We start from the raw sequence: 12,463 nt of genomic DNA, 5'->3' as shown, positions 1-12,463 counted from the left end.
ACTGGCTTCACTCAGTATGTTGACTGTCCCACAAGGGAAAATAAGACACATGCAAATGTCAAGGAGGCCTGGACTGCTTCAGCTCTAACACCACTTGGCAGATCAGATCATAAACTGTTTTTGTTGTTATTATTATTATTATTATTATTATTTTTATTATTATCAATATCAACAATGAGCTAATGGACACATGAATTAGTAAAGTGTCTATCTATCTATCTATCTATCTGAACATTGAGCAGCTCTGATCAGCAGCTACCTGAAGAGCTGGTTTCAGACCAGTTCAACCAAATCCAAATCCAAGCTTCACTGACTTTCCACCAAAGCTGTGAAGTTTTAATGACAAAAAAGATTATGATCCCTCATTTGTCAAGTATCTCTAATAAAAAGAAAGCGAGCTGTGAATATTTTGTGAATGTGGACTATTCTAACATATTCAGATTTGCATAGGAATGCACACAATGAACTGACTGATCTTGACTTTATGTGATGTAAAATCATCTAAATATACCTTGATGGTTGACGGGTATTTGTTTCTGATAAATAAAACATCAGTGATGTTTGTTGCTTTTGACTCAATTAATAGAATTATCCTTCAGCTTTAAAGCTGCAATGACCAATATGTTTATGTGAGCAATGGGTGAAATGACCATGTGTGATATGCCAAGGGTCACACATGGTGATGAACACTGACTGTACCCACCCTGCTTAGCAGCCAACAGAACAGGCTGGCAACTAAACAGTCTGATCAGATCAGTTTTTTGTTTACAACATGGCAGCATTTTGATGGCAGTCTCAGTCTGATGGCTGATTTCTCTCCACACAGTGACTAACATCACAGTGAAGGCTGTGAATTTACTGAAGTCTACAGGCAGCAATCATTTCTCAGTTTCAGAGAGCTAACACAATTATTTATGTTGTGATATTTGTGGCAGTAGTATTGACATGGAGGATTCCAGCGAAGCTGAGTCTAGAGGGAAGTCCTCTGCTCCCACATCTCCTCTGACCCTGGATGAATCCAGGACAGCCAAGATCCCAGAGTTCCCTCTGACTCTGCTCCAGACACAGCCGAAGTGTGAAGTGTATCCAGACCTGCACAGAATCATACAGGTAGCGTTTGCAGTCGTTCACCATCCTAATGTCACATTGTGATTTCATTATAGACTCGGTCATTAATGAGTACATGATTTAATTTCCACCATGTGAAACTGACATTTAAGTGAATCATTTCACAGGATAAATTCATGGAGATCGTGTCTCACTATTTCAAAACTGTGCCCTCCAACCCACACTACTTCTTCTACTGCCCCCCGTCATCCAAGAGAGAGGTAAGATGACAAACTGCTTTTATCCAGACTGACTTTGCTGTGCTCATAATTCTCATTATTACTCATGATGAAGTTGAGTCAAAGATGGTCAACATTGGCTTGGCTCATTCTCAAACCTCAAAGATGAATGAATTATGTGTGAGGGTAAAGACCAATTAGAATCATATCAGCTGTCGGATGGAGGGTGAAGCCACTCTCACAGCCCACATAAGTGCTGCTGTTGATTGGCCTGGATTAACCTTTGACCTGTGGCTTGTCTCCACAGGAGGACTCGGAGGACGATGAGATAGAAAGAAGACCCAGTGAGGAGCTGGTGTCAGAAGCTGAGCCGGCCACAGAGGACGGTGAGCATCATTCAAATCATTACAATTCACTTTTTCCCTCATCATATAAACAGGTGTGAGTCCAATCAGCTGAGTTTACCACAGGTCAACTCCAGTCAAGGTGTAGAAACATCTCAGAGATGAGCTAGAAAAATGGTGGACCCTGAGCTAAATTTACAGTCATAATAAAATGTGTGAATACTTATGTCAATGTGATATTTCAGTTTTAAATTTTTTAATACATTTGGAAAAAATATTTCTAAAATCCTGTTTTCACTTTGTCATTGTGGACTGAGTGAAGACTGATGAGGGGAAAATTAGTTTAAATGATGTTAGCATAAAAACAGTGAAGGGTCTGAAGACTTCCTGAATGAGCTGTAAATTAAAACCAATCAAACAAAGAAATATAGTGATTATTTGTATTTGCTTTATATGGATACATTTACAAACATTTGTTAAATTGAAATTATATAGTCTGTTTTTTAATAACTGAATGAATTGTTTTTCATTGTGACATGATTTTTCTGTGCCACATAAAAATAAAGTTTGTGTGTGTGTGTGTGTGTGTGCGTGTGTGCGTGTGTGTGTGTGTGTGTGTGTGTGTGTGTATGTGTGTGTAGAACATATGTCAGGTTGCTGTGTCATGACGGAGAGCGACACAGACTTGGTGGTAGAGTATGAGGAGTATGCAGGCCCCAGCTCCCACGGAGAGGGTGAAGACCAGTCCCTGTCCGACTCAAACACTGTCAACCAGGACCAGGACTCCTTCAGCATCCTGGAGGGAGACTCCCTGCTGGACCCTGAGGGGCAACAGCTGGACATGCCCCCGCTGTTTGTTCATGTCACATGTTCGGTCAATATGAAAAGCTGCCACGGCTCTATGCCCATACAGACTCTGCCTACCTGCCTCGGTGAGTACAGCCCTGGTTACTCACCTTGTTAAATCACATTTGATCTCTGGGTCCCTTCTCTATTTAAAAGGCCTTCATTTTTTACACCATTCTAAAGTGATAGTCTTGATTCATTCATCATAACAGCATTTGTTTTCTCAGCTGCATCTTGATTCTGTATTATTTCATTGAAAAGTTGAGACATTGTTGTTGCAGTTCTCACTCCAGGTGTGTAATTGCAGGGGAGATCATATCCTGTCTGGAGAATGCGGAGGCCCTGCAGTCTGTGGATTTGAATGAGCTCTCAGTCACTTTAGATATTTTTGTCCTGACATTACCTCTGGAGATCGAAGTCATGGCTGATTTCCATCACAACAGGTGAGTCACAACATAGTGAGAGAGGATTATAGACGTGTGAATTCTAGTTTTTAATATTGATTCAGAAGCCTGTGATCAGATCACAGCATGAAAGTGATTCTCATCATTAAAGTTAAAAAATGTGTTGAATGCATTTCCTTTATTGCAGAACCTGAAACACTGGAACAGATCATTTGTTTAATATTTATGAACCTGTATTGTTTACGTCCAGTCTTCTTCTTCTTCCTCGTATTTATCAGATCATTGTTTATTGGTATCAATCAGTGGAATATTAATCCATCAGTCTATCAACAGAAAAATAATATTCTTTGTTCATTGATTAATTGTTTCGGTCAGAAATGTTAGTAATTCTACTCCAATGTGAGTAGTTGTTGTTTTACTGTCTTTATATCGTCTTATTATCTATCATCTCCATAATGCCATTTTATCGGTTTTACTGTTTTTGCTTGTGTGTGTTTCTATACGGTATCTGCTCCCTCTAATTGTCCTTACTTATATTAAATCATGTTGTTTGTCCTCCCTCTGTAACTCTACCTTATTTCAGCCCTGCTTTTGACAATCATTGCTTTTGATTTGTTGCTCAAAGCACTTTGTAAACGGTGTTTTTAAAGGTGCTAGTGTTACGGGTCCCAAGACTAGTACCACAGTAACAAAAGGAATAAGGTTCGATGCCTTTCAGCTCCTGAAAAACAGATGAAATGTCCGGAGAAATTAAGACATGAACCAAACATTTTTCTTCCCAAGTTTTCTCTGATTTATTACAATTTAGTCGAAAACATAAAATATTCATTCCTGAACGCTCCCTAGTGCAATACTGTCTTTGTTTCAATGTCCATTGTTTCTTTAAATGTGCATTAATATGGTTTCTCTTGCTTTCTGACTCTTTCACACACTTTGTCAGTTTCAAAACACTTTAAACCAAATTAACATTATTTGTTCAAGTGCATCACTTTAGCATGTATTCTGTTCCATAACTACCATAACATAGAGCAAATAAAATAAAACACATAAGCTACAACTTTAATGTACAATTAATTAACTGAGCAGCGTGTAGTATGTTAACATACTTTCACTTTAAAATACTCTTTGTAATTTAAATGCCTGATAGATGACTGTTCTCATCCAAAACATTCAACACTTCACATAGGGAATGTTAATGAACTTAAAATACAGTATAAGTCTGATTCAATCTCTCAACACTAAGAAGTTACTCTTTAAACTTTAACCAAGTCATGAAATGGGAATATTCACAGGTCTTATAAACATCATATCAACAGAAATAACACTATTCAAAATATCCGTCAGGTGTTCAGGGCCCTAGCATAAAAAATTTACACCGTACAATGTACACACATCTCATACTATGCCCCTTTCACAGCGCGGCATTTTCTAACAGTGACGTCATGTACAGCCCTGCACTCGCGCTCTTTTAAACTCTATATTAAACACTTCATTATGTCAACAACCTCGTCACACTCGTGCTACGTTAAGTTTAACTTTAGGAGACACTTGTTTTTTTGTAATTTTCGCAGTGTACTGACCTGAAAAACAGATGAAATGTCCAGAGAAATGAAGACATGAACCAAACGTTTCTCTTCCCAAGTTTTCTCTGAGGGGAGGGGGGAGCGTCCCTCACCTCAGTGACCTGGGTGCAACATCACCTGAGCATAATTGGTTCCGCTCTTCTATCTTCTTATAGACATACATTTTCTCCTAGCTTTGTCTCCTAACAATTGTAAAATTAAACTATTTTGGGTCTCAAACTCAGTACTGAAATGTTTGTGTTATTACAATTAGCAAAACATTAATTAATATGATAGCATCTAAACAATACTTTCAAAAATGCATACATTAAGTCATCAACTATTTTTGAGTATACCACACTAGGTAAATAACGTTATTATTATTACTGTACAGCAGAATAAACTGAAGATTTCAGCTTATTCTGTTTGATGAATGTACGCCTCAGACCTAGTTGTCTTTTGATTTGAGATGATGATACAAGTAGAGGTGGGTAATTAACTGAATTCTGACGTGTAGAACGTCTCACCAACTTCATCTTGCTCATGTCGTTTCATTCAGTTAAAACTTTCTCTAATGATGCGTTCATGAACTGTCCCCTCAAAAATACTACCTCATGTTCAGTCACCTGACACTGCCCTGTTCAACTAACGTTAGTCCATGTTCACTCAAAGTAAAGCTGTGATATGGATGACACAAACACCGAGCCTCAACCTGAGCAGCTTCTACCTGTCAATTGGACTCATTTTGGTTTCAATGAAGAGGACACCGAACAAAAAAAAGTCAAATGTAGACACAGCAAAAATCAATCTCACTGACCAAAGGTAACACCACCACTTTATTAAATCACTTGGACACAATCACACTGCTGAATATGAATAGAGCATGGCTCAAAAAAAGAGAGGGAGAGATGAGCACCTAAGTCAGGGGTGTGAAACTCAATCACAGAGGGGGCTAAAAGGCCAAACAGCGTCAATATTTATTGAAAAACACACTTAAATTGACCATGTTTTTCATGTATTACAACAACATGTTTTATGTGAACATAATCTGCTGTGACACCGGACTTCTTTTCAACTCTTCTACCTTCTGGAGCTTCTGCTGTTTGTCCAGATCCTTGCACTTGTCATGATGTTTGGTTTCATAGTGTCGTCTTATGTTATATTCTTTAATTATGGCCACATGATCTCCGCACACAAGACAAACAGGTTTACCTTTTATGTTAGTGAACAGATACTCTGCCTCCCACCTGTCTTGAAAGCCCCTTTTGTTAGAGTCCACCTTCGTTTGGCCATTTCTTTTGGGGGCAAGCTTAAATTTGACTCGAAGTGACTGGATGAGTATGTCAATAAAGAGGGGGAGGGGGAGCTAGCGCTTGCATGCCTTGATTGCTGTGCCAACATGCCAGCTATTGCAGTGCAATATGGGATTTGTAGTATCAGTGGTATGAGTGCTATATACCAGCAGGGAAGTTCTGATCCACATATGAACTTGTGGTCCAGATACAATTTTACGGTCCTTGAGTTTGACATGTATGACTTAAGTGAGATCATGAGAGTTTGAAATAATCATGACATTGATTTGAAGTCATGTCACCCAGTTCTAATACTGTAAATGTTCTCCTTAGAATAAGTGTCAGTGATGAAGCATGAAGTGTCAGTGTCACGTCAGAGCTCCTGATTGTGTGCAGGTACACTTCAGAGAGCAGTGTGTCCCTGAACCGCTCACCGGGACAGCCGTCGTCCTACCGCTCTGATGAGGAGCTGATGGCGGTGTTGGACAGTCTGAGGGGAGCTGGTGTTAATGGGTGAGTTTGTTCTACAGGATGAAACTCTGCTCTGCTTTCTCTTATTGACTTTGATTCTGTCAACAACAGAGGTTGTTTTTCTTCCATCAGGGTCTCTGGTGATCCTTTATCCAAACTCCCAGTTCCTCACAAGTTAGCGATCCTGGCCACGATGGATGAGGTGAGTCTGTCAGTGTGAGCTAACAAAACAGCAACACAACAAATAAGAAATACAACTTCAGAGGAGACACAGTATATCATGTACTCCTTGTCAGTCTGGGCCTTCACATACTTCATAAGTACAAATAAGAACACGTCATGTTGAGTTTACGTTTTTTATTGAAAAGAGTGATGAATTCTACCTTTAACACTTCACAGTAACATTCTCCCACTGTGGATGCTTACAAGCTCAAACTATAAGTGAATATTCTAGATATTTCTTACTCTTAATGATTCTTCAGTCATTTTCTAAAAAATCTGCTGACTGTAGTTCTTAACAGATGTTACTCAAACAGTAGGACATTTTTGCGGGACTATTTTCAGAGGCAGATGAAACCACATTTGGTGCTGTAGTGATTTGGGGCAGCAGGATGATGTATATGTCAAAATAAACTACAGTGTATACAGTGTGTTCATGGTGATGAAAGAACTTGAGTGAGACTCACTGATATGCTTTAATAGTGAGAGAGTGAGAGGAGTGAGAGACATCAGGCTGTGATACACACACAGAACCTGTTAGTAGGACACACTCACTGTTGGTTTGACTCTGTACGTGTGATTTGTTGAAAATAACAAAAATACAGAATGTCATCAGACTGTAGATCTGCTTGTGTACAAAGGAGAGAAATCTGACTGTCAGGACCTCCAGAAGCCTAATGGTTAAAACACAACATATATTGAGTGTGTGTGTAGTACTGGGGACCTCTCTCTGCTCCTGTCCTTCTGCGTAACCGATATTAATGAGCAAGTTTATGTTCTCAATGCAAACACTCTCTTACATCTGAGCATTTGAGAGTTTCTTTCACACCATCTTCAGACAGTGTGTGTCAAACTTTACAGTCAAAGCCCCTCTGTTGGTAAGACAAAAACCACCAGGATGTTTTTCACTCTGTCAAACACTGTAAGGATATTATAAACAGGAGGAGCTGATAGAAAAGCTTCAGTCTTTTAGTCCTGTTGATATTGGGAGGAGTTGGCTTACTCTTCACATCAGTATTTATGCTGTTACTGTCGACACACAGCAGTGATAAGTGTGTATGTGTGTGTTGTAGATCCGCTGGCTGCTGGAGGATGAGATTGTCTCTGCTCTGCGTCACTCTCGGGTCATCAGCTCGGCCACACTGCAGAAAGTAGCAGAGCATGTTTTACGCTCCAGTGGTCGACTGCACTGTCACTGTGAAGATGTCCCACTGCAGTTTGTCTTCGGGCCAGACCAGTCTCTGGAGAAATTTAAAGAGGCAAGGACACACACACACAGACACACAGACACTCAGTTGGTTCTTCTTCTTAACCAGCTGACACTAGGCTGAAACCAACTGATACTAGACTGAAACCAGCTGACACTAGACTGAAACTAGCTAACACTAGACTGAAACCAGCTGATACTAGACTGAAACTAGCTGATACTAGACTGAAACCAACTGATACTAGACTGAAACCAGCTGACACTAGACTGAAACTAGCTAACACTAGACTGAAACCAGCTGATACTAGACTGAAACTAGCTGATACTAGACTGAAACCAACTGATACTAGACTGAAACCAGCTGACACTAGACTGAAACTAGCTAACACTAGACTGAAACCAGCTGATACTAGACTGAAACTAGCTGATACTAGACTGAAACCCACTGATACTAGACTGAAACCAGCTGACACTAATCTGAAACTGGCTGATACTAGTCTGAAAACGGCTGACACTACACTGAAACCAGCTGACACTAGACTTAAACCAGCTGACACTAGGCTGAAACCAACTGATACTAGACTGAAACCAGCTGATACTAGACTGAAACTAGCTAACACTAGACTGAAACCAGCTGATACTAGACTGAAACCAGCTGACACTAGGCTGAAACCAACTGATACTAGACTGAAACTAGCTGATACTAGACTGAAACCAGCTGTCACTAATCTGAAACTGGCTGATACTAGTCTGAAACCGGCTGACACTAAATTGAAACCAGCTGATACTAGACTGAAACTAGCTAACACTCGACTGAAACCAGCAGACCCTAGACTGAAACCAGCTGACACTAGACTGAAACCAGCTGACACTAGGCTGAAACCAGCTGACACTAGGCTGAAACCAACTGATACTAGACTGAAACTAGCTGATACTAGACTGAAACCAGCTGCTACTAGACTGAAACCAGCTGACACTAGTCTGAAACTAGCTGATACTAGTCTGAAACCAGCTGACACTAGACTGAAACTAGCTGACACTAGGCTGAAACCCACTGATACTAGACTGAAACCAGCTGACACTAAACTGAAACCAGCTGGCACTAGACTGAAACCAGCTGATATCAGATAACACCAGCTGACACTAGACTGAATGATATCACAGCACAAAGATGTCAGTAGTTCCTCAACAGTTTTCAACTATTCTTCAATTTCATACATTTACCATACACAGTCTCTTGTTTCTTTCAGTGTGAAGTTGTCAATATTTCCTGCACAGATTTTCCACATTAAAAGCCTTCCAGATGCTTAAAGAACATGATAATCTGCAATTTGGTACAGGGTTTTGGGGACATGGTTTTTATGATGTCTTTTATCATAAAAGACTTAAATATCAATAAATATGAATAAGCGGTAGAAAATGAATGAATGAATATAAATACATATTCTTCCATTCTGAACCAAACATCTTGTTTTAAAAGGTTGAAGTTGCATTCCTGATAGACTTTTACTGTGAAACATCTGCAGGAAGTGTTGACATTTATTGACAGAGAATGAAAGAGATTGTTGAGGCAGTCCTTGGCTTACTGTGTGAGCCACTACAGTAGAACTTAATATGTTTTCACCCAGCTGTCACTGAGGAACAACCTGTTTTGAAAATGCACAATAATCCAACACTGATGCACTTCATGATAATTATCCTGACCAGATCACGTCTGATCTTGCAGGAATTCCGCAGAATCTCATTCTCTGGCTATGTCCTGAATGGGCAACAGGACAGTTTCTACTACATGTCCCTGAGCAGACTCCACCCACAGAGGATCCACGCAGCCAAGAGGCTTTCTGAGAGCACCGCAGACCCCCCACTACACACCAACCCCTGCAGCACTGCAGCACAGGTGGAGGACGTGATGCTGGAGAGTGAAGCAGAGGCTCAGGCAGCAGAGGGAGACAGTGAGGTGTGACATGTCGTTTCACTGTGATGTGCAGAGTAACAACAACAAACAATCATTTTAATTTTCTGTGACCTATCTAATGATCCTCATGGCAGAGTGAGACATGACAGTCTGGGATCAGATGTTAGAAACAACAAAACTGGATCTCCACCTGACTCTGACGTACTGAGACATTTCCCTCTGCATGTCTCTGTTCTTTAAAACAAGAGAGATGGAATGACTCCTGTCACATCAGTTATTAGAATACATATGATGCTAAAGCAGATGAGACCCCTGTAGCACTCCTGCCATGTGTTTGAAAATTACTTTATTAAAACAGGGCTCTTGTTTAAAAATGCATTGAAAAGAACATGTGAGGTGATTGATAATCAATAGATTCTTCTGATCAATTAAGTGACATGATGACAGTTAAACCTTTGTCATTAAATCTGTGGTTTTTACAGTATGATATGGTGTCCCTTGTTAGTAGAGTTAGATGAGAGTGGAAAACAGTGGATCTGTGATATGAGCTTTAGAAGATGAGACGTTTGCAGCTGCAGTGTGATATCATCCTAATCACAATATTTGGCAGCACAGAAAATAACAGTAAAATCCTCTCTTACAGAAAGATTATTTATCACATTTATTCTTCCTGATCCTTGTGTGTGTGTGTTTATTTTGTGATGTGAGAGCAGTTAAACATTCCTCACTATGTGTTTGTTGAAAAGCTAACCCACCACTGTGTCCAGTCCTGTCATATCCTCTTCTGTACCTGTGTCCCACTGCAGAGTCAAGACAAGAGGTCCATCAGTGCTGCTGCTGACGCTCCCAGTGACACAACTGCAGATGCCAGTGAGCCAATCAGAGCCCTGAAGCCTGAGCCTGACAATATTGTTTATCAGAGCTCAGTTAGCATGGCGGGGGACCGAGGTCAGCCCAGTACCACCCAGCTCCAGACTGACTCCTGCATAGAGCCCACGTCACCCCCCAAAACACCATCCAGTGTCAGCCTGGCTGAGTCCGTGCAGTCCGCCTCTCACAGTGAGTCCGATGGACACAGTTATCACCTGTGGTTCAGAGACCTCTACATCTGTGTTAAAACCTCATCTGTATTAGTGAGGTATTTATCTGCATGAATGATCATCGGTGCTCTAAGCCCTGCAGTGGATTATAATATCTGTCTAACAGTAATCATCATTACAAGTATGACCATAACGCTTTTCCAGAGTCAGGTATCACTCTGCTCATGTCTCACTATAATGCCTCAGTGACAGCAAGTAAATAAGTGTGTTTTCATACCTGTCACATATTTTCATGTCTTCAATGTCTGTGGGCACTTTTATGTGCTGAAATGATCAATTACAAATCACTTAATTGCACAAAGAAATAAAAAATCAACAACAATTTTGAGAAGTGATTAATATTCTCAAACAAGAAGATTTGCTGCTTCTCTTTGTTTTATATTGCTGTGCACTGAATCATCAGTTTGGCCTCTGATAAACTGAAGAGGAGATTTCTGCAACTGTCTATTAAAAGAGAAGAAGTGTGAATGGTAAATGACAGTAGACACTAACACAGCTACCAGACCAGGTGGAGCCTCTTTATCACATGTCTGCTCCCTGCTGTTTCCTCCTTCCTACATCACATCTATCACTGACAGATTTACATGAGCTGATTACTGTCTGGTGTTATCTTCTCAGCAGAGACAGAGTGACTGAGACTGTGATGTGGCAGAGATCTGTGCTGACACTAAATTTCCTGACAGACGTGTCTTATTGTCTCTCCTCAGGCTGCGGCAAACTCAGGCCAAGTCGAGTCCAGAGCGTCGTGTCCAGCCAGGGCAGTCTGGACTCAGACATGCAGGGTAAGCTGAGTTATGGTTGACAGCAACATCAGTGTCTGAGGAGTGAGATGGTCATTGGTCATTGTCACCAACTTGTTAGGTTTACAAAAAAATCAAAGCTCCCTTTAAACACAGGTTTACTCCACATTCAAAAAAACCCTGTTGCGTTTTCTCTCCCAGTGTAAGATCACATCACCAGGTGGCTGTCACCTGGTCGTTGTTTCCTCTAGCTGAGGATTTCAGATGGTACGACTGTAAATCTAAATATTGTGTATGTGCCAGAAATCATTTTACTGACCTCAGCACCTCCAGTATACGGTCCATTATGAAGTCAGTCCCCCTGATGAATAGCACCATCTGGTGGATAATTCACATCCTTACATTTTCTATATACGACAGAAAGATGTTAAGTCAGCCAAAATATACACTGTTGTGACTTTTCTCCTCTGTCCACCTGGTCTTTTAGAAACACCATCTGTCTCTGCCTCAGCTCTCCTGTAATGCATCATTCTTCTCTGACTGCACTCAGTAGTTTCACTGCCTGTCTGAATGTCAATTACCTGTAATGATTTAAACAGTGAAAGTGAAATAACAGACATTGTGATACACCATCAACAGACAAAAGAAGAGCTGTGTCTGAGTCTGATGTCAGATGATGAGTTGTTAAGGTTATTTGGTTGCTCAGGATCAGACAGGATCAATCAGTGTCAGGGTCATCAGTGTCAGTCAGGATCAGTCAGGGTCAGTCAGTATAAGTCAGTATCAGTCTGGGTCAGTCAGTATAAGTCAGTGTCAGTCAGGATCAGTCCGGATCGTTCAGGATCAATCAGTATCAGTCAGGGTCAGTCAGGGTCAGTCAGTGTCAGACAGGATCAGTTCGGTATCAGGCAGGATCAGTCATTATCAGTCAGAGTCAGTCAGCATAAGTCAGTATCAGTCTGGGTCAGTCAGTATAAGTCAGTCAGGATCAATCAGTATCAGTCAGGGTCAGCCAGGATCAGTTAGTATCAAGTCAGGGTCAGTCAGTGTCAGTCAGGATCAGATGGGATCAGTGTG

At 40.7% G+C, this 12,463-nt stretch overlaps 1 protein-coding gene across 11 annotated transcripts in view; it reads left to right on the top strand.

Moving 5' to 3' along the window:
* szt2 (SZT2 subunit of KICSTOR complex) overlaps nt 1-12,463 on the top strand; it is a 110,945-nt gene that overhangs the window by 35,045 nt on the left and 63,437 nt on the right. For 9 of the 11 annotated variants that reach the window (XM_056379071.1, XM_056379068.1, XM_056379070.1 and 6 more), the window contains exons 29-39: nt 936-1,110; nt 1,236-1,328; nt 1,594-1,672; nt 2,272-2,562; nt 2,784-2,919; nt 6,131-6,247; nt 6,338-6,407; nt 7,498-7,683; nt 9,358-9,588; nt 10,353-10,605; nt 11,354-11,428. In XM_056379071.1, coding sequence (XP_056235046.1) covers nt 936-1,110; nt 1,236-1,328; nt 1,594-1,672; nt 2,272-2,562; nt 2,784-2,919; nt 6,131-6,247; nt 6,338-6,407; nt 7,498-7,683; nt 9,358-9,588; nt 10,353-10,605; nt 11,354-11,428 — 1,706 coding nt within the window. The remainder of the gene's footprint in view (nt 1-935; nt 1,111-1,235; nt 1,329-1,593; nt 1,673-2,271; nt 2,563-2,783; nt 2,920-6,130; nt 6,248-6,337; nt 6,408-7,497; nt 7,684-9,357; nt 9,589-10,352; nt 10,606-11,353; nt 11,429-12,463) is intronic. The other 2 variants (XM_056379065.1, XM_056379074.1) reach the window with 1 other exon arrangement.

This window comes from Seriola aureovittata, chromosome 6, assembly GCF_021018895.1.
Source record: "Seriola aureovittata isolate HTS-2021-v1 ecotype China chromosome 6, ASM2101889v1, whole genome shotgun sequence".
Lineage (NCBI taxonomy): Eukaryota > Metazoa > Chordata > Actinopteri > Carangiformes > Carangidae > Seriola > Seriola aureovittata.
This window is presented reverse-complemented; position numbering and strand designations above follow the sequence as displayed.